Genomic DNA, 27,196 nt, shown 5'->3' on the forward strand with positions numbered 1-27,196 from the left:
GGGAAAGTCACTCACTTTGCACTTCCCTCCTCCTCCAGGTGCTCCCTTGACACTTCTCAGGGAGCAGCTCTCCCCCCCAGGAAGATGCGTGAGCAGGCTCCACTGGTCCTGGGCCCCATGACTGCCCTGGGACCCTCGGTGGAAAGCGCCATTTCGTCCCTGGTTTCAGGAGCATGGCTAAAGGAAGCCGATCTGTCACACGGCACCATCTTCTTTCTAGGTCTCAGTCCTTGGATGGGCTCTGAGATTACCTGGAACTGAAAGACTGCCTAGCTGCCCCTCAATCTCAGACTGAAGAGACGGGAGGGGTAGCTAGAGAGGAGGTCAAGGCCGGTGTGTTCCAGCCTGCACGGGTTGAGTCCGTCTTTGCCTCTTGGGGACTCCTCCCATCAGCAGAGGCCTTGTCGGGTCACTGTCCCTGTCCCAGGCAGATGGGGTTGGCCCTGAGGGAGGTCCCCGGCATGGGGACGGGGGATGAGAGCGAGGTTGCAGCTCTTCTGGACCTCACGATTCACACGTGGTTCAGGATCAGTCCAGACCCCTGGACTGCCGCGAGTGCGTCAGTGTAGAGGTGAGGGGAAGTGAGGGGGCATCGTTCTGGCATCGGGACTGGCTTTGGCAGGGGTCGTGCGGCTTGGGATCAGGGAACCACATAGCTGAGGGAGGGGCATGTAAGCCACAGGATGAGACCTCATATCTTTAGATTCCCAGGCCAGTGCTTTGTCTCCTATGCAGCAAAACTCCTGTTTGGCAAAAATCCTTTTGGAAATCAATTTTCTATGTGTTTGTGTGGCTGTGTCTTGGAAGTTTCTCAGCTAGCATTACCAGGAAGAAACTTACTTTTTTCCTGTTATTTTGAATGTTAGGCTTAAGTTCTGAAGGACAGGTTCCTAGACGCAATCAGAAGCCTGAACTTTCTGCTGCCTCAGAAGTGATCTGGGTCTGGAGTGGGTTGGGGATGGCCTCAGCCTTGTCCCCTGACTGACCTTGGGGCAGGTGCAGTGCTGACCTTGGCCAGCAGAGGGCGCCTGAGCTTGAGAATCAGGGAGGGGTGTTGAAGACATAGCCCTTCCCTGCTGAAGGGATCCCTGACATGTGGATGAGACTCAGGTTGTGTCTGCTCCTGGGCATGGTCCATGCTGTGGAAGGAGCCCAGGCTGACACCTCTGCACGCTGAGTGGGATAGACACAGGCCTAAGCCATGGGGCTGTTGACTACCCTGATCCCTAGGAGCTCTTGGCTCCGTGCTGGTGGACCTGTAGGGCTCTTCACTGTGACCACCATCCCATCCTCACACCTTCCTCATCTGGGTTAGGAGTCCTCTTGAGGCCCCCTGCAGATGGTAACAGCCTGCGGTTCTGTGGTTCAACACCTTTTCTTATGTTCTTCCATTCCTTCTCTCTCTTTGTTATCCAAACAGCTGATATTTAGGGAAAAAGGCACAGAGCTAGAAGCTGTGGGTACAGCCAAGGATGGGTAAGACCTCATTCGGTCCCTGTAGTCTGGGGTCATCAGGAGGTACACTCATCAGAGAGAGAGAGGGAGGGAGGGAGGGAGGGAGGGGGGGATTGAGGAAGGGACGGGTAGGGGAGGAAGAGGAGAGAGAGATTTCATTTGGGTGGATGGAGACTGAAGCAGGTGGCATCTGATTCTGGCTCTCAAAGATTCGACTGGAGGAGGTGGAGTCTGGAGGAGGAGATTACTGATTAATGACATGTGCTAAGCCAAGGTGCTGGCACTGCAAAGCATACAGCACAGAGAGTGCGTGGTGAATAGTGCTGTTGACTAGAATCTGGGGTTCAGGTTGGTGACTAGTGGAGCTGAAGTTGCATAGTTGTGGCTGAGGTCACGTGATGAAGGGCCTTTGAATGTTCTTTCCATAACGTGAGCCTGAGGGAGAGGAGAGCTTGAAGGACCTGAGCAAAAAGAAGGATGGAGTGGGGATGGATTTAGTAATATGGGAGGTGAGGTCATCTTTTATAGGTGGGGGAAGGTGGAGAGGCAGAGAGGTTTGAGGTGGGTGGAAGGCTTAGGGATAGGAGTTACAGTGGGGTTTAGGAAGAGATGATAGAGTTGTATGACCTTTGGTCATGGACACACACGTAAGCCTCCTCCCCGCTTCTCTCCCCAGTACATACAGACAAGTCCAGTCTTGTTACCGTGTGTTTCAGTAAATGATCCAGTTTTGTTTGTTGCTCCAGAACATTGTTGTATCAGACAAGGTTCTTTCTGTTTCTGAAAGTCTATGAAAAACGGAAGGAAATGAGGTCAGCTGCTGGAGTGGAGCACAGAAATACCTTTGTGATGGGCACCGTTTGTACTGGTGTTGGGGGACTCTGAAACACGTTTAATGCTTTACCCCTGAACTCCCATGGGGATCCACATTTGTAACTTCCCATAGTCCCCTGGTTCAAGTGCTGTGTCACAGGTGCTCAGTGTTCTTGAGGGACCATCTGACCAGAGAGGTTTTGAGAATGAGTAAGAGAACCATTGTGCGTCAGGTTGGAGAATGCACACCTCGTTGTTTCATACGAACCTACAGGTGTAGGCAGAGGGTGATGTTTTTGTCTTGTTTTACTCAAGGTGTAAGGAAAAATTCATAAAAGAGAAAAAGAAGCTCTTGCCCCAAGAACGTCAATCATTTGTCAAGCATGGTGGGGGTGGTAGAGAGAAGGCACTCTTGGTGCAAGAACCGGCAGGAGCAAAAGTGGAAGGTGCAGTGCAGCAGAAGAACACCTGGCCTGTGCAAGGGATTCCTGGTGGTGGGAGCACTGAGTGGGGGCAGTGCAGAGACCGGAGCAGACAGAGGCTTTTGTGGAGGCCTTGGGGACAGGGGCCATGGTGGTGGGCATGGATCGTGAATGTCAAACTCTGGGATGATCCTATCATCCCTGCATACAGGACCTCTGCTGGAGAATTTATGAGCACTAGGAAAAGGCGCCCCTTCTGGCGGTGGCAACATTACCAGGGCTGGATTTCACTCTTCTATTAGTCAGAGAAACAGAACCAATAGGGTGTGTGTGTGTGTGTGTGTGTGTGTGTATATATGATAAATAAATAAAGAGTGATTGATTGATCGATTGATTGATTGATTTTAAGGATCTGGCTTATGCATTTAATGAAGGCTGACAAATCTAAAATCTTCAGAGTGGGCCATCAAGCTGGAGACCCAGAAAGACCTGATGCAGTTCAAGTCTGAAGGCTGTCTCTGGGCAGAATTCCCTCTTGCTTGAGGGAGGTTAGGCTTGTTCTAGTCAGGCCTTCAACTGCTTGGACGAGGCCCACCACACTGTGGAGGGCAATCTGCTTTACTCAAAGTCCGATTTAAATGTAACTATCACTCTAAAACACTCTTACAGAAACATCAGAATAATGTTTGACCAAATACCTGAGCCATGACCCAGCCAAGTTGACACACAAAATTCCCATAATCCCTTGGTCAGGATTGCACATTTGTACCCTTGGTCCTGCTTCCGCACAACATTCAAGCTTCATAGTGAGCCTTTGAGGTGGGCAGGAACCAAACTGCCTGTTGGTTTATTAGCTTTGTGACCTTGGACATGTTACTTATCTTCTCGGTCCCTTAGTTTCTTCATTTGTAAACTTGGGATGATAGCAGTTATCTGCCACATAGGCTTGCTGCGGGGGTTAAATGAATGAAAGTGGAGTATGTCAGGCACGCCTGGCATAGAGCAAATGGCCAGGAAACATTAACCGTTTTCTCTGGGTTATGCTGATGCTTTATATGTGTAAGGAACTAAGGTTCTGAGAGACTATAAATGGTAGCGGTGGGTCTTTAACCAGGTTTTCTAATGCCTAGTATGGTTCTCTGTCCCAGATACTATTTTGCTAGAAGAATCCTTCTTTTCTTCCCCTCCCTGACAGTACCCAGCATTCCATGCAGTGGCCACACCCCTCCCTCCCACGGTTAGAAATCTCCCACAGGCTGCCTTGGGAGCCTAGACCCAGGCTTCTGGAGTGTGTCCCCCAACCTCCCCCAAGACCCTCACCTTGAGGGGACTGCTGGCAGCTCAGCTGGGCAGGTTTGACACCTGTGGTTTCCTGAGGTCCGTCAGCAGTACCTGCTTTGCGCTCTTGGTCCCCAGGGCTGACTCCATGGACGAGAGGGGTAAAGGTGGAGCCATGAGGCCCCGGTTCATGTGTAGGTGGCGTTGCTGTGTTCAGGACCTACCCAGCCCTTTTCACGTGCAGGACAGCTGCGCTCAGCTTCCATTGTCCTGCAGGAGCCGGGTGTGGGCAGGTGTGAGGCGTAGGCAGGATGAGGTGCCCTGGGCTGGACTAGGGCCAGGGACGTGCTTCGGGCAGAGGGGCCAGAGAAGCCCTTTCTGTCCCCAGGGCTGACCCCACCAGTGGGGGCCGTGGCTGGCAGAAAACTTCCCTCCCCTTGTGACACGTGCCTCCACGCTCTCGTATTCCTCGCTGCCTTCTTTCCAGTGCCGATCCCACTCTTCCCGCCCTTGTCTTATTTACTCACAAATCTTTATTGAGCACTCCTCTGTGCCAGGTACTGTGCCAGCCCCTGGGGGTCCCTGCCCTATGGAGTCTTGCCCCGGTTTTCGCACACTGGCAGAGGTCTGGCCGAGGGCAGCTCACCCTTTGCCACCCCTGGGCTGCTCCGCTGGCCTGGGGACCACCTTGAGGGCTTCAGCGGGCTATAGATTTGCTTCCCTTGGTCCTCAGCACAACCTTCGTTTGTTCTGGCCTCTGGTTTCCTTGCCTCCCCAGACAGTCCCCAAGAAGGCCATAGTGTGAATGTTCTGGGAATGGAACAGAAGGAGCTGGTGGCTGCACAGCTGTGTGCGGGGAGGACAGGGGGCGAGGGAGAGAGATTGCCCTCCCTCTGGTCTGGGCCTCATCCAGCCTTCCCAGCAGCTCTCAATAAAAAATACATTTATATTAAAAACATAATGAAGAATAAAAAAACATTTTCCCTTTAATAATGCCGAACATCAAAAGGAGATTTTTATCAATTATGAGAGAGAGATTTTGGCCATAAATGGTAATTTAACGAGTGGGAGATGGATGGCTGGAAGCATTAATGTCAGTCAGGACGGATGGTGCGCCATTAGTCACTGCGGGGAGAGACTGAGGCGGCCGCCGTGGCATTGGCTCTTCCCCAGGCCTTCCTGGCCCCGGCCTCCACCCTGCAGCCGCTGCCCCCGCCTCAGGCCCTGTGCCCTTCTCCCAGCCTCCCCCTCCTTGAGGGGCTCCTGCTCCAGTCTCTGAGTCGCCTTCAGTCCGATTATTCCGTAGCTTCTGGATGAATCTTACACAGCTTGGGCCACGTCCCTGACTTGCCTGTGGAACAGAGACCTCCTGAGAGCAACTCAGAAGATGCTGCTGGTTTCTGCCCGGCCTCATGCCTTCTCTGCTCTTCACACAGCTCCACGCAGCTCCAAGCTAACTCCAGTGGTGAGCTTCACACCACTAACCTGCAGCTGCACCCTGGGCTGATCCTCTCATTCCCTTCTTTACTCATCAGACTCTATCATTTTTTTGTGCTCCAGGTCTACCAACAACAGCACACATGTACACCCTGAAGGCTTGCTAGGCGTCAGGCTCTGTTTTAAGAGTTTCACATGGGTCAACTCACTTCTCACTAAAGCCCTCTGAAATAGGTATTACTACTTATTTTAAAGATGGGAAACTGAGGCACCATTTCCGGTGAAATTGTCTCCCTTGGCCTCCCCACACACTCCCAGTCAGGATTAATGGCTCTTTTGTGTTTCCCCAGGGCACTTCTGTCCCCTGCTGCAGCTCTTATGCAGTTATTTGTCACTTTTTTTTTTTAAAAGATTTTTATTGGGGAATTGGGGGATGGGAACAGTGCTGGGGACTTGGGGAAAGGGGAACAGACAAGTTGCTGTCGTTTTGTTCTTCAATCTAGTTGTGGAGGATGTTGCTTCACTGGCCCAAGTTGGCACCATCATTGCGCTCTTCCCTGGCGAGGCAGATCAGTCGCCGGCTTCTGGACGGCCGCTCACTGCGGCTGCTGGCCGCTCACGCTGGCTGCTGGCCACACACGGTAGCCCATGGCAATCCACTGCCACAGGGACTGCAGCCCACGCCGTCGCCGGCGACTCATGGCAGCCCAGCTCCAGGTTGAGCTGTTGTTCAGCATCTTAGCTGTGGAGGGCAGTGTCACTGGCCCTCATGTGGGATCCGAACCGGGGCACTCTGGCATCCCAAGCGAGCTCTCAACCATCGCGCCACTCGGCCGGCCCTATTTGTCACTTTAAGGTTGGCTGCTTTCCCATCTTGACCCCTGCAGGGGTCCTAGTGTGGGCTCTGCACATAGTAGGTGCTAGTAAATGTGGCTGAGTTGAATTGAAGGGCTACTTCGAATGCCCCTGTCCCCTCGCAGCCTTCACTGACCTCCCAGCCAGGTGGGACTGTGAGTCCAGAGCACTTGGCTTGACCTGTGGGTGGTCCTCTCACTTCAGCCTGGTGGTCTGGTCATCTCAATGCTTGTCTTATGTTCTTAGGATGGCAGATCTCCTCTCATTTCACCCTGCGGTTCCTTCAGAGCACTGCCCAGTGCCTGGTGCACAAAAGGTGCTTAGTAATGGCACCTTTTTAGTAAATCCATCCGATGTAGGACATCATGGTGTGGCTTTCCAGGGCCTGGAGTCCTCAGGGTGGCAGCTCTGCCCCTGTCTCAGTCTTGGTTCCATTGTTTGCTGGAACATTGGTTTAGGAGCCTGTGGAGGGCTGTGCAAGGGTATGTCTGGGGCTATCTAAACTGCGGGCTATAGGCGAGGTCAGGGTTTAGCTTCTAGAAGGAGCAGAGGATCATTTCTGAGGAAGTAAGGCATAAAGGTTAATAAAATAGGCTTTGGAGTCAGACAGCCTTGAACGAATCCCAAATGCTACCATATTCTAACTGTCTCGTTGGTTCTTTTGGAACCTTAGATCTGTCACCTCTAAACAGGGATGATAATAGAACGTTCACATTGACAGGGCTGTGATGAGCATTGAAAGCTATAACCCATCTAAAGTGCAGTCAGTGCCTGGCGGATAGTAACTCCCAGTAGCTGTTAGCTGAAGCCGCAAGCCCGGGACCCTCAGAGTATATCGATTATATCCTGGTGCCTGGGTCTTCTTGGGGTCTGACAAACACTGGCTCTTCCTGTTCAGCCTTTATTGTTCAGTGGCAAGTGCTTTAGATTTGTCAGTGTTAAGGCCAATCAGCTAATTGTGTGTGTGTGTGTGTGTGTGTGTGTGTGTGTGTGTGTTTTCAAGAGAACCACTAACTCATGGATGGTAAGGGTTTAGAGTCATCTCATCCAACCTCTGTTTCGCAGGTGAGGAAACTGAGGCACTGAGAGGAGAAGTAACTTGCCCAGCGTGGCGCAACTGCGTGGTGGTAGAAGCAGAACTCGAACCCAGGTCTTCAGACTCCTGATCCAGGGGTTGTCCTCCTGGACAGTTCTGTTCAGGCCTGGAAGCTTAGGGCCTGGCGTGAGAGGGCCAGCACTCAGGAATGAAGCCAGTTTTGTGGTCAAAGACACCCAAAGGGCCTCTTCGTAGCTGTCACCCTATGTGGGACCTTGTAGTGTTTGGTGAACTTCGAGGAAGCTGTATTTTCATCAGTTTATCTGTCATGGTGATAAGATTCCAGGGTGTGTTTTGTACCCTCCCGCCAGCCCTCCCACTTGCCTGGGTCGAGGCAATTATACCCATGTGCTCACCACTTCACCCTCAATCCACAGACCATGCTTGGGGGTACTCTCCATCTTTGGGATCTTACCTGTAGGGTGGTCCCCAAGCCCTCTGCTCAGCTGCTGCGTCTGGGCTGTCTGTGGAGGAAAGTCCTGGGCACATGGTGGCCCCATCACTGATGTGAGATGGTTGGTGCCCTCCACCTGCTTTGCTCACTGAGAAAATACAGGTTTGTTGAGCATCTGATATGTCCTTACCTCTGTGCCAACACTATGGAGAATGCCAACGCCATGCCCCTCCCTCATGCCTCCCTCCCTTCCTCCTCCTTCCCTCCCTTCTTCCCTCCCTTCCTCCCTACCAAAGCCGGGCAGGCAGAACAACACACAGAGGGAATAATTAGAGAATCAGCACTCAGCTGTGGCACTGATGCAGGAGCCGTTCAGGGCAAGTTCAGAAGAAGGTTCTCGGAAGAGGTGAGTCTTGAGCTGGCCCTCGAACGATGAATAAGATTTCAAGAGCAGAAATACAAGGGCATCTGAGACTGGACAGTGTGGGGGTGAGTGCTGAGCACAGCTGTCAGCGCCTGAGAACAGACCTGCGGGGTTGGGGGTTCATTCGTTCCCTAGGGCTTTTCAACAAAATCCCTCAAACTGAGCAGCTTAAACAACAATGTATTTTCTCACAGTTCCGGTGAGAAGTCCATGATTGCTGTGTGGGCAGGGCTGGTTCCTCTGAGGCTGTGAGAGAGAATCTGACCCAGGTCTCTCTTGTCACTTCAGGGGGTCTTCAGCCAGTCTTTGGCCTTCTTTGGCCTGTAGAAGCATCACCCCAATCTCTGCCTTCACACTCACCTGGCATTCTCCCTGTGTGTGTGTCTGTCTCTGTGTCCAAAGCTCCCCTTTTTATAAGGACCCAGTCGTATTGGCTTAGGGGCCCACCCTCTGCCAGTATGACCTCACCTTAGCTAATTATATCTGCAATGACACTACTTCCCAATAAGGTCACCTTCTGAGGTAGTGGGCGTTTAGGACTTCTACACATGAGTATTTGGAGGACACAGTTCAAGCCATACCAGATGGGCACGTTAGGTCTTTCGTAGTTGTGAAGATCAGAACTTCAACTGGAGCGAGCTGAGGTAGAAAGGCGGATGTATCATGTCATGTCACCACAGTGTAGGAAGTGTTGGGGTGGAATTGTTTTTTTGGGGGCTCTCCTAGGATTCCTCTCTGTCTTTCAGCTTCTTCCTGTAGGTCAGCTTTGTTCACACAGGTGCATCCTCCAAGACGAGCTGCCCCTGGCAGCTCTCAGCCTCACCTCTTCCCAGCTTTGCCCCTAGGAAGGCTCCCTCCACCCCAGTTTCATTTTACAAAATTCCAGATCAAGACTCTGACCGACTTACCTGTGTCAGACATTGCACTGGGTTGAGCAGTGTCCCCCATGTTCCTCCCCGCATTCATGTCTACCTAGAACCTGAGAATGAATTAAGGTTTTTCGAAGCTATAATTAGGTAACTGAAGATGACTTGACGAGTGTACTGGATCGGGGTGGGTCCTAAATCGCATGAATGGTGGTGTCCTTATAAGAAGGCCATATTATGATGAAACAGAGATAGATGTGAGTGATGTAGCTACCAACTGGGGAACTTCAGAGATTGCTGGCGGCCCCCAGAAATTCGGAAGGGGCAAGGGAGGAGCCTCCCCCGGAGCCTTCAGAGGGAACGCAGGCCTGCTGACACCTTGATTTCAGACTTGCGGTTCCCAGAACTGTGAGACAAGACATTTCTGTTTTAAACCACCCAGTGCATTGTCATTTGTTATGGTAGCCCTGGGAAACTAATACAGATGTCCTTTCTCAGACAGCTCACTGTGGTCAGAGGAGGTAGGGTCTGTAAGAAGATATGACCCCTGTCATTTAAACCCCAGGGTGAGAGTTGGGGTGGGGTGGGACGCAGCAAGGCAGAAAAAGGCATAAAGCTGGGGAAAGCAAGGAAACTATCGACATCGTGTCAGAGGAATAATGTCCTCGTTTCTGTTTATTGGGTCCTTGCTATGTAGTACACGTCGGCTGGCTGTTTTACAGATATGGTTCCTAACCCTTACAATAATTCTACAAGGTTTGTAGATTTTACCATTCCAGTTTTCCCAACGAGGGAGCACAGGCCCTGAGAGGTTAAGTAACAGCCACAGTCACAGAGCTAGAAGGAGAACCAGGCTCCGAGCTCGGTGCCCGAGTCCCCTCCGCTCCCGCTAGGCCGTGGCGAGCCCCGAGAAAGCGCTGGGCTCTGGAGGGCAGCAGAGTGGCCATGGGCCTTGGGCCTTGATGTGCGGGCTTTAGGGAGTCACCACAGGCTCTAGGTCTGAGAAGTAATGGTAAGTCAAATCAGCTAAGCGTGTGCACGTGCATGTGTGTGCGAGCCCCCACGACGGAGGAGCAGACATTTCGAGGGGAGTCAGCCAATAGTGCAGGATGCGTGGAGGGACCCCAGCAGGAGCCTCTTTCCATCACCCACATCTGGCAAGTGGCGCCTTTTTTAGCTCTCCCCCTGGAGCTGGGGAAGCGCCAGTTTTTCTCCTCTCCCCGTCCCCCTGGAGCTCAGAGCCGGTGTCCCAGGCTGGGCAGTGAGTCAGGAGGCCACAAGCTAGAGGACAAAGGGCATGGCCACTGCCCTTGAAGGAGCTGCCCTGACAGCTGACCCCATGCCCTCTGGGGCTGCTATAGAGGGGCCTCATCTCACAGGGAGCTTGTGGCCTTTCCCCTTTCCGGGGAGAGGGGGTGAGTGTCCCCTGGTGGGCTGCTCAGGGCTGGGGTTGGCTGTGGGGGCAGGGTGGAGATGACTCAGTGGTTTCTGATGCCTCCTGTCTCCACATGAGCCAGCGTATTGTCCTCAGGGTGATGGCTGGAGTAGAAACAAGGATTTGGAGGAGCCCCAGGCCCTGCCTCATCATGCAGTGAACATAATTGCCAACCTTGCCCGAGTGCTCATGGCGTGAGAAGTGCTCATCCGCGCTGGGCTCTCCCAGAAGACGACTCTAAGACAAGGCTTCTAGTGAAAGTGGATTTGTGGGAAGGTCAGGTGCTGCCAGTGGGGAAGTGGTCCAGGGAAGAGAAGGCAGCTGGGGACTGCACTCTTAAACCAGCTGCCGCCGTGGGCAGACGAAGATGAATCCTGTGAGCAGACTGGGAACCGGTGCCACACAAGCACCTTCGAGTTATCCCGCCCAAGGGCCAAGGTGAAGGTAGGCTGTATGCACCAGCTTCCTAACTTCCTGAGCAGTGGTGGTTGCTGAGGGCTGTTAATTCTGTGGCTATGGAGAAAGCGTTCTCAGGCACAGACGCAAATCCTGGGAATGCCAAGTTAGGCTGGAGCGGGAGGAAAGATCTGAAGGAATTGGCTGGGGTCGTGGTGTTGCTTTGTAGGCCTCAGCTCTCATAATCCTCCCAGCTGCCTTGTGAGGGGAAGTGCTATTATCCCCATTTGACAGAAGAGCAAACCAAGGCCTGAGAGGTTGAGTCACATGCCTGAGGTCACACAGAGGGTATAAGGTGGAGTCAGGAGCAAAAGCTAGGCTGAGTCCAGAGCCCAGACTCCTAATCCCTGAGTTCCATTGCTGTCTGTAGGGGACCCCTGTGCTTTTCACAAAGCCTCACACCCTAGCAGTTTAGGGCCTCTCCCAGCATTCCCGAGTGGGAGTGGGGACAGGCAGATGAGGAACCCTGGCCAGTCCAGGAACTGAATATTTATTTATTGTTTTCTGTCCCTAGCGTGTGTTAGATGCTTTCAAACACAAGGTCTCATTTAGGCCTTGCAACAGCGCAGTGAGGTAGGGATCCCTTTTCCCCATTTTTGCCAGATGCAGAAACTGAGATTCAGAGACGCCAAGTAACTTACCCAGAATCACACAGCAGGACAGCACCTCAGTTGGGAACTGAACCTGAGTGTTGTCTGACTCCAGGGACAAACACTCTTCAATTACACAGGCGGCTTCGTGGAGGGGAGAGGCGGGGCTCTAGGCCACGCTGATGGGCCTGTGAGTCCCAGTCTGCTGCTGAGGGCCACACTCTTTCCTCTGATGTCACGCCAGCCCTCCATCTCCCCTTCAGCCCTGGGCTGGCCCTGGACCTGTGTTGCCACCAGAGCCCATCAGATGACGCTTGAAGAGGTGCTCTAAGAAGCGTGCAGTGAGGTTGGGCTAGAAGCTGGGCTCTTCTCCATCTCAGTCCTGGAAGAGGTGCTACCCCTCTGTGCGTGCAGACCGGGGGCTGGTGATGGGGTGAGGCGTGGTCTGCTCGCCCGTGTCCCCTCTTAAGTCTAGGCCCCTCTCCAGGGAGGAGCCCCCTCTGCTTCCGCTGCCTCCACTCACTGTCTACCTGATGCTGGTCCTTGACAGCAGAGGGAGGCAAGCCCTCCGCGTCTGCCTGATTTATGTTCTTCGTTGAGACAATAATGTTTAATCTGGAAAAGGCTAATCAATTTTTTATGCTGATTATGACTATGCCAGCTGTGCCTGTTTCTTTATTCATGGAGCTTCAGGAACAAGCCCATGTCCCAGGCTGGGCTCCCTTGGTGATTTCTGCCACAGGAGGCCCTGCGTCAAGGAGAAGCCCTGGCCTGTGCCACTTTGGAGGTGGCTCCTGGGGGGGGTGTGTGTGTGTGTCAGTGTCACCAGCGAGGGTAAGCTGACGCCGGGTGGAGAATCAGATTTGAGCATGTGCGTGTGTGTCCACGTGCACACGTGTGGGTAGAGGATGGCTGGGTTGGGCTGGGGCACATTTAGGGGAGTGCAGGATGGAAGGTGAGAGTTATAGGACCACAGAATTAGGAAGTTTGTCAGGATCAAGTGCCCCAACACCCTTCTGGGAGGAGTGAGGAATTAAGACCCAGAAAAGATGAGGCAGCTTGCCTCGGGTCACAGAGCTGGTTGGCGGCAGAGGTTAGACTGTCCTCTTTTCAGAAGGCAGAGCTCTTTCCACGGTAGTACGAATGGGGCAAGAGTCAGAGAAAAGTACCGTGTGGCCGGTCACCCTGAGTTACTCATCACACAGCTCTCACATCTCTCAGGAGCTTCTATTGGGCTGTCAGAAAAGTCATGACGTATTTTTTTCTATGTTTTTCATTGCCAAAATGCATTAGGACTTCTCCGACAACCCAATATTTTAGGTACAGAATGGGCCACAGACATAACTTAATAAGAGGTCAAGACAAGATGAGAGAAAGTCCTCTGAGGAAGTTAGCTTTCAGGCGTCTTTGGAATCTGCACGTAGAGAGGGGTGACTTAGGGCTTTCTGGAGGAGGCGGAACCTAAGCCGGGCTTGATGCTGTGAGAAGGTGAAGAAGCAGGAAGGCCTGGGGAGGGCATCTGGAGCAGGCGAAGTGGCCTGAGCTGACAGTGGAGGGAGGGCTGAGGGTGTCATTCATCTCTGGTGGCATCGCCTCAGGGAGGTGTCTGAACCTTGAGCGAGAGCAGGGGCCTGTGCCCCCTGGGCACTGAGACTGGAAGCCTGGAGCCCCAGTCCCAGTGGGGAGGTGTTCAGCTTGGGCCTGGCTGCCCCACAGGCAAGGGCTCCTGTGTGTTTGGACTCTCCACAGCCCTTCTCCCTTCTGGGACTTCACCAGTCATTTATTCATTTGTTGACTCAGCAGGTGTTTATTGAGCTTCTGTTGTGCAGGCTCTGGGGGTTATGTGAGTGAGCAAGGTGCCATCACCGTGCTTATCATCTAGTTGTAGGGGAACGGCAGATGTTGAATAAGTGATCAGAAAAATGAAAATTTAATGACACTGGTGATAAATGTCATGAGAGAAAAGTACGGGAGCTCTGAGTTTGGGGTGGCCTGGGGGGGGGCGTTTCTGGGGAAGTAGTGATTAAGCTGAGACCAGAGGATGGTTGGGGGAAGGGAGGGTGGGTGGAGACTAGAGAATGCAGAGGCCCCAGGGTAGGGAAGAGAGTGGATCTGTCTGGGGACAGAAAGGGAGGAGTGGTGGCAGGGCAGAGACAGACACTGAAGGATGAGGCTGGAGAGGCGTGCCAGGCGTGTTCAGGAGATCCTAGGTTGGCAGCCACTGATGGGCTCCATGCAGAGAATGGCGCAGTCTGTTCTGCAGTGGCTTGTACAGGGAACAGGTGGAACTGGCAGACCCGTTAAGCAGGCTTTGTGATCATCCAAGTAAGAGATGATGGTGGCTCGGATGAGGAGTAGACAGATGTGTTTTGGAGACTGAGGTCAAGGATGAATTAAATGGGGCGGGGCTGAGGGAGGTGCCATGACTCCCAGGGTTCTGGCATGAACACTAGGGGCCCACCTCAGAGCTGACCGCAGCACCAAAGGGGACAGTGGGGAGCGAGTGAGTTAAGTCATCCTGCTAATCCTGTTAGCAGTTTGGGGAAGGGTTTCTCTACTGGGCTGGCACTTGCCCATCTGTCTCCTTAGAGTAGAAGGGGTGGGTTGGGGGTCAGAGAAGGCCAGAGAGTCCATGTGGGACTGGAGAATTTGGGGGTCAGCACTGAGCGGCTAGGACCCAGCTTTGGGTTTCTGGTTTCCAGATATTAAAAAAAAAATCAACACCCTGATCGAACAAGAGCTCTAGGAGTGTGTGTGTGTGTGTGTGTGTGTGTGTTCCTGCAGTTGGGTTTGTAGAAGGAGAGGCTGTTACTTCAGCAGCTGGAGCGGCTCCTGTGTCATCCTCACTGTAACGAGAGGTCTCTCATGGGCCCCCACGGCTGTTCCCATCTTTGGTGTGTGAACGGATGCCTGGTGGTTGGTTCTGTGTGAGGTTTAAGAGGAAACTGGACCCCTGGGGAAGAGACACTGGGGAAGATGTCATTTCAGCCAGGCAGGTTCAGGATTTGTCCTGGGAACTGGGAAGGAATAACACGCAAGAGGCAGCACCCAGGGGAGCAGAGGACCCCTTCCCCCGGGAGGGGAAACGGGGACTGGTGCTAGGTGTCCTCACCTGGCACAGCAGAACCGCAAGCCGTGATGTGTCCTCCTGGCGCCACGTCTTGGCGTTCACACTTGTCCTGCGTTCCCCACCCCGCCTTTGCATCCCCTTGTCTGATTCCTCGGCTTTCTGGGAAATACAGTAAAAGAATAAAAACAGATGTCTACTAAGCATGTCCCACTAATGCTCCTCACAGGGGTCAAGCAAACGTTTCCTGTGAAGGGCCTGTGATAGGTTTCTAGTGCTACTGTAACAGATCACCACAGATTTAGTGGTTTAAACCAACACACATCTATTATCTTACTGTGCTGTGGGCCAGAAGTCCTAAACTCCAGGGGTTGGCCGGGCTGCATTCCTTCGAGAGGTTCCAGAGGAGACTTTTTCCTGGCCATTTCCAGCTTCTAGAAGCTGCCTGCATGCCTTAGCCTGTGGCCCCTTCCTCCATCTTCAAAGCCAGCAGAGTAGCATCTTCAGTCGATCTCTGGTTCTGTCTCTCATCCTTTCACCTCTGCTTCCTTTGTCACATCTCTGCTCTCACTCTTACCTTCCTGCCTCCCTTTATGTGGATCCTCGTGATTCCACTGGCCCCACGGGGTGATCCTGGATGCCCTCCCCATGGCAAGAACCTTAGTTTAATCACACCTTTGGGGGGGGCATTTTTCTGTTTACTGCAGGTCCAGATAGTCAATATTTTAGGTTTTGCAGGCCACACACTCTGCCACAACTGCTTAACTTGACCATTGCAGACTAAGAGCTGCCATAGACAATGTGTGATGAGTGGGCGGGCTGTGTCCCAATAAAACTTTATTCATGGACATGGAAACTGAATGTCACATAATTTTCATATGTCACAAAATATTATTCTTTTGATTTTTTTTTCCAAACACTTAAAAATATAAAAAAGCATTTTTACCTCATGGGCTGTGCGAAAGCAGGCGGTGCCGCCCCCTGCTCTAGATGCATAATATCCTTTAACGTTTAGAACACCCTACCATGTGGCTGTGGTTATCACCCCCACTTGCACAGGGTTAGTGAAGCTAAGGGGTTTGCCTGAGGCCACAGGACTAGTCCTTGGCAGGTAGGGCAGCCGACAACAGAGCTGGTGTCCTTAACCACTGCTCTGCTTTGTTGGGCTCAGCCCATGGTGTGTGTGGGTTCCTCAGGTGTGGGCTTTGTCCTCCCAGTAGACCCAGGAAGCCTGGGTTTACCTCCCTTTAAGGTCCCTGGGCTCTGCTGTTTCACATGCAAAGCGATTCTGGAAAACTTACTGGGATGAACATGCACAGATGTCCTAGAAAGATTCCCAGGGCTTCGGTACCTTAACTCTCTCGTTTGGGGCTCTGAGCACAGGAACATAGCTGAGGTTCAGTGGGTGTGGCAATTGCCACCTCCCAGAGGCTAAGGAAACTTGTCCTGGCAGCAAATGCTGCCACCATGAGCAAAGGATCCTTACGCTTTCTCTCTCCCTCCAGTTTGGGGTGTAGGAACATCTGAAGGTTGTTGGAGAAGGGCCTTTGGGGTTTTGTGAAGGTGAGCGCATCAGGTCTGAGGATTCCTGGGCCCCACCAGAAATAAGCGTGAGCCACTGTGGCCAGGCCTTCTCCCCATGGGCAGCACTGTGGATAAGCAACCTTCCCGCACAGGAGACCTTGGGAGCCCGTCGGCCTGGATTTCGGGTTGGGAGCTGCTGGCCGTCTTCTTCCTGGCTCTCTGCGGTCACCCCATCTTTTCCTTTCGTTTATGGTTCACACAGCTGTTCCCTCGGCCTGGACGGCTCCTCCTCCACGTCTTCAGCTAGGTAACTGGTTCTCATCCTTCAGGTCTCAGCTCTTTGTCACCTCCTCAGAGACGCCCTCCCTGCCCGGGTTTAATCCTCTGAACACAGGCTCTGATGGCACCAGCTACCTCCCCCTTCATAGAATGTGTCAGAGTTGGCCATTTTACATTTATTTGTGGTTCCTTGATTCATTCCTGTCTCCCCAGTGGACTTTAAATTCCAGGAGTGACTCCAGAGGATGGGGACTGTACCCAGTTTGGACTCATTCCCATGGAGTCCCCAGTGACTGCACAGTGCCCTGCGTATATTAGTAACTCAATAAACATTTGACAGATGAATAAACGAATGACCTTTCAGCAAATATGTACCTCTCCCTAAAATGGGGGTAGTTATGTCTTCTCTACCTAACCTCAGGAGAAGGTCGAGAATTACATAAGAGTATGTTGGGGGCAACACACATGCAGATAGAAGGAATTGTCCACGGTTGAACATTCAGTCCCTGCAGAACAAAGATATCCTGATATCCCTTATACTGACTTAAGCTCAAGTTCAAGGAAGAAGTGGTAGGTTCTCATGTGGGCGGGCTTGCAATAGAGGGTATAGCGCTCGGTCTGCCCAATTCTGAGGTCTGGGTCCTGGCACCATGTTTGTCAGCCCTGTGATGGGGTGCTCCTGAGCCCCTGTGGCTCCAAGGATGGCTCATTACCTCTGTAATCTGGACTGTGATCACGCAGGGGACATCTGCCTGGGCTGCCCTGCCTGTGGGGGTCCCTGGCTTTATACTGCACTGTCTAGGATCGCTGGTCGCTTTTTCCCCAGAGATCTCTGTCACCGGCAGAGACATAGACATGTCACCCTGTGAGGCTATTCAAGTTATTACGATGGGAGACGTTGAAAGATTAGATTTATGACAGCCAACAGTGGATTATGAAGAATAATTTATCAAATGTCAGTGCCTGCAGCCTACAATTTAGAGAAGGTTTGCTTAAGCTGAGGAGATCTGATTGGACTGCCCCTTCCCCCATGTCTAATGAATGACAGAGCTAATGGATGGCTTCCCAGGCTGGCTAGCCACACTGGGTGTTTATCTGCTTTTTATTAATCATTATTATCACAACATTTCCACAGAGTCCCTCCACCCACAGCTCTCAAAGCACCCAGCACCAGGGAGGCTCCCTTGGCCACCTCGAAGGAACTGTAACCACTTCTAGAAGGTGTTTTAACTATCCTGGATCAGCTGGAAGGTCCAAAGTCCCCTCACCAAGAAGAGGTTAGGGAAAATGGAACCTCACTTCCATTCGTTCATTAGGAAATACTGAGCACCAATTATGTGTCAGACGCCTTGGATGCAATGCTGTGCAAAACCAGAAATCTATAGTCTAGAAGGGAAGAGGGAGATTAAGCAATTATAAACGGAGGCAACAGTACAGCTGTGTAATTGCTCTAGAAGAGGATGCAGGAACTCTGGGGATATACACTGGAAGGCTTCCTGGAGGAGGTGACCATTGAGCTGTGCTCTGAAAGATAAGGAGGCATTACCTCAATGAGGAGGAGGGTGGGGAGCCTTCTGTGCAGAGAGGACAGCACGTGCAAAGGTCCTGCAGTGGGCACGGAGGGAGTGGGCTGCTGGTTGGAAGAGGCAGAGAGAGCTGGGGAGTAGAGGGAGGAGATGGGGCAAGAGAGGTAGGCAGGGTCAGACCCTGTGGGTCATGATAAGGATTTTGGCCCCAGGAAGCTGGTGAAGTGATTTAAACAGAGAGAAGTGACACCATCAGCTTATGTTTGGAAAACTCACCTTAGCTGTAGGTGGAGGTTGGGTTGGAGGAGACAGGAATGCAAGTGGGGGGGGGGGCCAGTGACGCCATTACAGTCTCTGGGTAAACGAGGGTGGTGGCTTCCGCTCACTGACAGGACAGAACCGAGAGCCTGTCAGTTCTGAGAGAATCGCTGCCTTCTTTTCCAGCGCTCTTTTCATTGGACCGCGCTGCCCTCTTCACGGAGGCGTTACCGGGGGCATCGCCACCCCCGCTACAATTCCTGGGGGTCTTCTTTGGGCTGTACTCGAGATACTTTATGTATGTTTCATACAACGGCTCTATGAGGTTGGGACTAAAATTCCCACTTACAGACGAGGAAACTGCGGTACGAGGGCTCATCTAACTGCCCGAGCTGGTGGGCGGAGCCAGCATTGCAGCCCGCAGAAATCATTATGCTTCCTTAATGCCACTCAGGCCCCACGTCCTGGCCAGCGGGTGGGCCCATGGCCGTCGGAGGGTGTGGCTGCTTCCGGCTTCTTGCTTCTTTTTCTGTCAGCTGCTTGTCATCATCCTGCGGGAGGACCGAAGCTTGGTCTGACCTGTGATGCTTTGGGCAGAGCGAGGTGGACAATTCCATCCTGTACCTGGAGGCTGTTTAGCACCTTGGTTTAAGAGTTGAACATTGTGCCATGTTCCTCGCAGGAATTTAGATAGGACGCCGATTTGTCATTTCTGGGCTTGACCCTTGTCAAAAGGACCTCACGTTCTTCCACTGGCCCTGCGTTCTTTCTTCCCAGCTCGGCAGTGGCGACAGCTAGTAGCTCTGCAGAACCAACAGTTTGATCTTTCCGAACCTCAGAGAGAGCACACGTTCCATGGAAGACAGGGTCACGTGTTCTTAAGCTGTGACTATTATTATTACTTTTATTATAATAAATTGCTCTGAGAGAGAAGCTGGTGGTGGGGGTACTCCCACCTCGAGGCAGGGCAGCTGTCGAGTGGAGAGAGGGACAGACACTTGGATGCCTGTCCTCCCCCCATATCCCCCAGGGTCTATATGGTGATATTGGAGGTCCCCTCTTCTTACCTGGCCAGGAAGTCCCTTCACGGTTGGCTGAAGCAGCACTGGGCAGGGGGCCCTGTCTCCAGGTGGCCGTGCTAAAACGCAAGTGTGTTTCTCAGAGGCTGTTGCCTTCTTCTGCCGGACTGAGGTCTCCTCACGGCCAGAGACTGTGTCTGTTTTCTTGGCCCCCATACCTCGTGTGGTTCCTGTCATGTGATGTTTTCTAGCCTGTACTAAATATGTGTTGACTGGCTGAAGCTAAGGAGTGGCACATTGGTTTCATTTCATGTGTTCACTCTGGTAACTTGGCAGTGGCTGCCGGGAGCATTGTATTGTGAGAGATTCTGGGCCCAGCCGAAAGGAATGCTGCGATTGATTAGTGAGGTCTGGCATGGGTGTGCTTGGGGTGTATTAATGAGCTATTGCTGCATAGCAAATGACCCTCAAACTTAGCATCTTCAGACAACAGACATGTGATATCTTAGTTTCTGTGGGTCAGGAATTGGGGAGTGGCTCCCTGGATGGTTCTGGCTCAGAGTCTCCTGTGAGGTTGCAGTCAAGATGTCGCCCGGGGCTGTGTCCTCTGAAAGCCCGAGTTGGGAAGGAGAGCGCCTTCTAAGATGGCTCACTGTTGGCAGGCCACCTGGGTTCCTTGTCACATGAAACGAGTCTCCACAGGCTGCTCAGTGTCCTCATGACATGGCAGCCGGCTTCCCCTCTAGCAGGCCATCTGAGAGAAAGCAAGGAGGATGTGATGATGACAGTCTCAGAAACCATACACTGTCACTTCCTCCATATTCTATTTGTTAGGTCGTTAAGTCCAGCTCACACTCAGGAGATGGGAAATAGGTCCACCCTCTTAAAAGCAGGAGTATTTGAAAACTTATGAACATATTTTAAAACCACCACAGGGGTAATGAGAGCGCATGAGCCACCTAGCTGCTGTCACTGTCAGGTGATACCTGAGAAGGTACAGGAATGGCCCTCAGAAGGGGGATATAAGCCAGGCATGTTTAAGGGAGAGAAGCAGGAATTGCAGCAAATTGGGGTATCAGCTGGCAGGGTGACTGTGAGATGTAGGGGTGCCTAGGGCAGGTCCCTGGGAAATGGTCCTGAGAGGAGATGATGTGTTTTAAGCTGAGGGATTTGAGAGGGGATGGTGGGTTTTCTGCCCTAGGCAGGTGCCATTGTTTTGCTGAGTCCCAGCTAACTGGAGCTGTCTTGTCTACTTCAGGCTGGGGTTGGGGCAGGGGGTGGGGAAGGTTTACTCCAGCCATCCCACTAGCTCAGGGACTTGTCCCCTTCCTCATCAGGCTGAAGTGGATGGCTGTTGGCACCTGGCCAGGCATGGGATGGGCCATCTTAAGACCTTGGGAGCCAGATGTTGTTTGCTGCTGATGCCATGGTAACCTGCCTTAGTGCCCTGAGCGTCTCCCCAGTTCCTAAGTGGGAACTGCATGGCCTTGGCACATAGACCTGGACTTACCTGCTTGGAGGTAGGCTCCCGTCTTCACCTGGAGCCGGTCAGTTCAGGGCTTGTTGGATTTGTTAGCATTGCCTTACAGAATAGGTCTGATGTGAATAAGTATGGGGACCATAGGATGGAATATTTGAAACTGGGCCATCTTGGAAAATCTCAGACATCCCTCATCCTGTTACTGGTAAGCCAATCCCCACAAGGGGTCTAAGGCTGGCTGGGCAGCAGGCTATGGTGGGGTGGTTGAGACTCAAGTGAAACTCCCCCCAGGATTCATATTGTGGCATCTCCGGAACGTCCTGACTTCCTGTCACCTGATTTGGGGCTGAATGTGGACCCTGGCCAGTGTTGGGCTGCTCACTGTGGCATTTTGGAAACGTTGCCCAGGAACCTGGCTTGTGGGAATCTGCAGGCTGCCTTTCTGGCGAGTCTCTCACTTTGCCCTGCACTGGGGAATAATGTCACGTGGCCTCTGGATTAATGAACCCCAGCTGAAGCCAGCCTGCCGAAGTCCTAACCTGAGCCCCTGTCTGCTAAGCCCTGCAGGGATGACCTTTCTTCTTGCCCCTCTGATGTTTTCTGCTCATAAAAAACCAAACACTGTCCATTTACACACACACACACACACACACACACACACACACACACACACACACACACACACACAAAAATACAAAGCTAGAGAAACTTTTTTCCTGATTATTTTTCCTGTTCCAGACAGGGACATTGATATATTTGAATCATGGTCTGACAGTAATTAAAAAGCACATAACTAGTCATGTTAAAATGCAGTTGTTTTACTTAATTGATTTTGCCACCAGACCCACAGGGAAAAAAGAAAAGAACGGAGGAAAGAAAGCCTTAGAAAGGGAGACAGTTTTCTGTGAGTGACTGGAGGCAGCCGAGGCCCTGCTTGAATCTAATTGCTGCCCATACTGCAGTTTGTTTCTGCTAATGGTTTTCTGCTGAAAGGGCTGGGGGACCAGGCCTGATTGCAGGGGGGTGGTGTTTGTTTCAGCTGCACTGGCGGTATAATTCTGCTTTCGGGATAGGGTCTGTTTTTCCTTACTATCTATCAGCTTAAAGTACTTCCACTGAACACTTTGAATCAAGGTTCCATTTAGAGATACTTTATTCATATTTAATTACAGGCTGCAGCACCAATCTTTAATTACCTTTTTTATAAGCCAGCTAGGAACATCCACTAGCAATCAATTAGTGTGTGTGTGTTTGTGTGTGTGTGTGTGTGTGTGTAAGCACAGGAGAATGTGGGCGGGGGACTTGCTTCCTGATAGAGAGGGAAGGGGTGGCTGCAGGGGCACTGGGAGGTGGTGGGCGGGACAGGGTGGGGTGGGGTATCTGCCTGACAGGTTCCCTGTGTAGAGTGAGTGGTGCAGCCTCATTTTTCATGCCTCTCTTTGCTTCTACTGGTCAAATTGGGAGTTTGGTCAAATCCTAATAGCTGGGCCTTACGCAGGGAGCTGAGTTGGCAGCTGGGTTGGGTGGTGTCTCAGATCCCCTCCATCCCCTTGGTGGGAGCAGGGAATTGTGAGAGGCCCTCTTCCTGTCCTCCGGGGACATGGTGGACCGGGCCTCCTCTTACCCTGGAGGTTGGGATATGCTTGCCTCAGCCCTTTCTATTCTCTTCCTCCCCCTGGAGTGCTCTTGGCAGCTGCTCTTGCCACACAGCCCTAGTGATGCCATGTCACTCTTGGGTTGCAATGACTCTGCAATGTCCCTGCAATGACACTGGTTTGAAGAGTGGTTGTCCTTCTCAGAGAATGAGCAAATATTTCCAGGGAGCCAGGCAGAGGCTTGGGGTAGAAAGTGAGATCAGATGACCCCCAAGTCCCTTTGCAGCAGGGAGATCGGGCCATTCTAACAGCCTGGGAGGTGAGGGTCTGAGTTCACAGCTGTGCTCCTGAAAGTGCCCTCCTTGCTGCTCTGTCAGGGGGTTTCCAAAGGCGCGTGGTGTTGGTCTCATTATGTGATGGCCGGGAACGTGGCAGAAGCGCTACTTCCCTTCTCTGTCTGGATCCCTGTCCCAGCAAAAGGGTGGAGAGACGATGGGACTCATACTTACTGAGCCTCTTGGGGGTGCTGGGCACCATGCCCATGTTACTTTGGTTTATCCCAGCTGGGCTGAGAACGTGCTGTATCAGTCAGAGCCCCTTCAGTTGTGTGTGACAGAAAACAACTCAAACTGACTTAAGCAGAAAAGAAATTATAGAGTGGGCATTCAGGCATGGCTAGATCAAGGGGCTCAACCATCGTGATTAGGATTCAATCTCACTGTCTCTTGGCGTTGCTTTCCTCTTTGTTGTCACTACGTGACCCCTGGCATCTCTAGGCATCAAGTTCAATTTTAGCAGGAAGAAAGAATCCCTTCTCCTACAGTTCAAACAAAAGTAAAACAATTGAGTTTGATTGGACCAGTTGGGTTACCTTTCTATCTTGGAACCAATCAGTGTGGCCCAGAGCATTCAGGCTTTTGATTGGCCAGGACTGGGTCTCACACCCACCCTGGAGTAACAGGTAAATCCCACAGACGACATGTGCTTTTGCTTTTGAGGCCCTTGGATTAGTAGAAGTGTGGGAGCAGGAAATTCCAGCCATTTCAAAGGGAAGAAAGAGTTCATTCAAGTCTTGAATGGAGAGAACAGTGAATTCAGTCCTTCAACAAATGTGTGTTCGTCACTGACTAGTTCTAGCTCTGCTCTAGCAAACAAGCTTGGCAAAAGTCCCTACCTACTGGGAGCTGATATCCTAGTGAGGTTATAGGGATGGTGGTCCTTGCATTCTCCCAATCCAAGCCCAGGGATAAAGGGTTCTTGTGTAGAGAGACCTAGGGTGAGTCAGGGTGGGCAATGTGGGAAGAATATGGCCCTCAGGAAGCCTAGAGCTCACAAAGGAAGGAAGAAGACAACTGCATGGCTGGGGAAGAGGCGGGCAGTAGGCACTGGGAGGGGTGCAGATAAAGACCCAGTGAGGAGAAGGGGGACAGGGAAGCCAGTCTGTACCCACCTCCTGTGACAGAGAAGTGGAGGCCCCTCCCATGTTGCCTGGACATTTGGCCTCTGCAGGATGCTGAAAAAACGGGATGGAGTTTAGTGAAGCTACAAAAATGATGACAGGGCTGGAGGGAGTGATTTATGAGACAAGATTAGCAAAGTGATGGTGCGACGTAGCAAACGGGGGGGGGATGGTGGCTGTGGGTCATGTGACTCCTGAAGTCCAAGGAGAGGAGAGGGGCTGAGGGGCTGGGTGGCTGCTGCAGAAGGGGACAAAGGGAGGTGGGGGCCATGGACTGAACAGGCCTCAGCCTGCGAGCCTTGGGGGATGTGAGAAGGAGGGGAGGTGTGTGCTTAACCACGTACACATTTGTGTAGGTATGTGTGTGAATGTCTGGACTTTCCAGAAATGTGAGGGTGACCAGGGACTTCAAGGAATGGAGGGAATGAGAATTTAAGCTCTGGCCAATCTTGCAAAAGGCTTTTGGGGGGCTTCCTTTCCATCTGGCAGAATATTTATATCTGGATCATGTAGGTGTGACCACTCAAGTCAGAAAGAATTTTTTCTTCAGGAAAATCGGTATGACATTTCTAAGAGGGAAGAAGGGAAGGGAAGAGAATATGGAAAAATAAGGGTATACTTTCCATTTCATAGAGCGAGAAAGCGAGGCGCAGAAAGGTCAGGTGATCTGCCCAAGGCTCCCTTTGGTTAGTTAGCATTGCAGGTGAGGAACAAATGCAAGGTTCGGGCCTACAGCCCTGGGAACTCTGCCAGGTGTCTGGGCTGAGTGTGGGCCCAGGGACCCACATTGAGGCTGCTGCTCAGGCAGGAACAAGAGGTAGTTGTCGGGTTTGCAGCCTCCAGCCAGGGCCCTTTCAGCAGTCCAGGTTGGTAGGGTTGGAAATCTCCCATTTGATCCCTCGCTTGGCATGGCTTGGTCTCAGGATTTGTTAACTTGGATTGTATTTATATGTGAGAGCCTTGGGGGTACAATGGTGGATAATTAAATGGGCAGCTGGTGCACAGTTCTGAACATTCTAGACAGCACTTCCTTGGCCTTAAATGGAGGTGCTCAGGGCACCTATGCCCATGTAGGAGGACACATCATCCACGCGTGTTTTTTGCCTCACTCCCTCCACATGCCTGGTCTGAGTCTCCGTGGCAGCAACGGTCCCGGGCAAGGTGCTGGGCTGGCATACATGCAGCTGATAGACAATCTGTCGTGGGGGCATCGGGCAGCACTGGCTCTGGCCCGTCGTCCTGGCCCCTCCCACTGAATTGAGGCATCCTAATTGCTCTGTTCTCTCTCCACTCTTGACAGATCCATGATTTGTTTGTGAGCTTTGATGACACCCCTCTGGGGGCTGCCTCCCTGGCCCAGGTCCACAAGGCAGTGCTGCATGATGGGCGGACAGTGGCTGTGAAGGTCCAGCACCCAAAGGTGCAGGCACAGAGCTCGAAGGACATTCTCCTGATGGAGGTGAGGAGCTTCCCCTTGCACCTTCCGTCACCCTCATTCTGTGTTTCCTTGGGATCCAGGCAGCCTCAGTGACACTGGTTCAAAGCTGGTAGGTGGATATGGCCCTTTGAGCTGCAGGGTGGCAGAGGGGAGCTCGAGACCACAACAAAGGAGGTATCATGACAACGCTGTGACCATGGGACCCCTGGCTGGGTTGGTCAGTTCTTCTTGTTTTATTTTTCTGGGACCTGTTCGCGGATGGTCTCAGAACAACTGAACAGCGACTGGACCCAAGGTGACTTCAGGAGGATGTTGTTGAAATGAGATGAACCCAAGGTGATTTCCTTGTGGGTAGAAACAGTGACATCTTAATTTGTTAAATGATAGCAAAAGAGAGCATGTGGTCAATCACAGGATATAAAAATGACAGGCAGATCACACACAAATATTTACTCAGATTGCGTGTTTGCCTAGCTGATGTATTTTGAACGAACAAACTTGCATGCCTAACAATGGCCCTGGGGACATCTCTAGTGGAGACGGTGGCTCTGGACTCTTCTCGCTTCACGCGCAGAGCCAGGGAGGGCCAGTGAACAGGGCCCTGCTTGGATGGCGCTAGGGCGCGCCCTGGGAGGTCGGCAGTCCATTTCACTTGCCAGCACGTCCCTCTTCTTCCTTTTCTCCGTCCCTGAGCTCCCTTTCTTCACTCTGGACTCTTAGTTCATTCAACGCGTGTTGACTGAACTTAACACACACGCTCAGAGTCTCCTCTGCATCCAGTGAGCGAGCAACGTCTTCATCCTTGGGGAGCCCCTTGTTTAGTGGAGGAGCAGTTCTCCCCACAGTGTGGGGACTTGAGCTCTGTCTGAGGGATGGGGGCACCAAGGGGACTTCACGGAGGAGCCCATGAGACAGCCTGGCAGGGGAGGGACAGCCCAGCCTGTGCGGAGGCCCAGGTCTCAGAGGAGAAGGCTGTGCTTAGAGAACGTCCACTGGTCCAGACGGTGTGAGCTGGGAGTGGCTGCAGATGAGGCTCAGGGAAAGCAGGCAGGAGGGAGCCCAGAGGGCCTTGTAGCCCAGGCTCGGGTGCAGAACCTGTACGTAGTAAATGTGGTTCTCCTGTGGAACTGAGCTGGTCTGATTTTCGCTTGTAGTCAGTGGGGAACCATTTACGAATTTTAATCAGGGGAATGTCATGATCAGATGTGCATGAGAAATCAAAATCTGTTGGCAGTCTGGAGGATGTATCGGGAGGAAGGAAGACGATAGCTGGGGAGGCTAATTGAGGGGCGGCCGCAGTGGCCTGGGAGGGAAACGATGATGTGAACCACAGCAGGGTAATGGGGCGGAGGAGAGGGACGGGCTCTACGGTGGAGTTATCAGGCCTTCGACCAGGTTTACATGGGATGGGGGCAAACACTGCTATGCACAGGGACGGGGAGGCTAAAACAAGTCAGAGGTTTCTGGCTTAAATGGTTAAGTTTGGATGCTTTTAGCCATGTGTGTCAGTCAGAGTGCCGCTGGGGAAAAAAGAAACTGCTCTAGGTATTTCAGAGGGAATTTGAAACACAAAATGGGGCTTCCTGGGAATGGAATTGCCAAGAAACCAAATGGGATGGTGAGACAATTACCAACAGTAGGAAGCTACCCTCACGGTGGAGGACAAAGAGAACAGGTGGTTGTCTGGCGCCCAGGAGCTGGGAGCACCTGTGGAAGCTGGGGCCTCCTGTGGAAGCTGGGACCGTGGTGAGCTAGCCCAGTGGAGGTGGGTCACAGATGTAGGGCCTGTCACCTGGAAATCAGAGCCACAGATTTAAAAAAACATTAGTTTCAGGTGTACAAAACAACATAGTGATTACACATTTATATTCCTCACAAAGTGATAACCCCAATAAATCTATTACCCATTACAATATTATTGACTATGTTCCCTATGCTGTACTATATATCCCTGTGACTTTTTAAAAATTTATAGTTGACATTCAGTATTATTTTCTATTAGTTTCAGGTGTACAGCATAGTGGTATACA

General features: G+C 52.1%; 1 protein-coding gene across 4 annotated transcripts in view; it reads left to right on the forward strand.

The window, feature by feature from the left end:
• The window catches only part of ADCK1 (aarF domain containing kinase 1), a 137,256-nt gene that overhangs the window by 62,757 nt on the left and 47,303 nt on the right, over positions 1-27,196 (forward strand). For all 4 annotated transcript variants that reach the window (XM_019646266.1, XM_019646269.1, XM_019646268.1 and 1 more), the window contains one exon: positions 25,029-25,187. In XM_019646266.1, coding sequence (XP_019501811.1) covers positions 25,029-25,187 — 159 coding nt within the window. The remainder of the gene's footprint in view (positions 1-25,028; positions 25,188-27,196) is intronic.

Source organism: Hipposideros armiger, unplaced genomic scaffold (assembly GCF_001890085.2).
Source record: "Hipposideros armiger isolate ML-2016 unplaced genomic scaffold, ASM189008v1 scaffold_99, whole genome shotgun sequence".
Taxonomy (NCBI): Eukaryota; Metazoa; Chordata; class Mammalia; order Chiroptera; family Hipposideridae; genus Hipposideros; species Hipposideros armiger.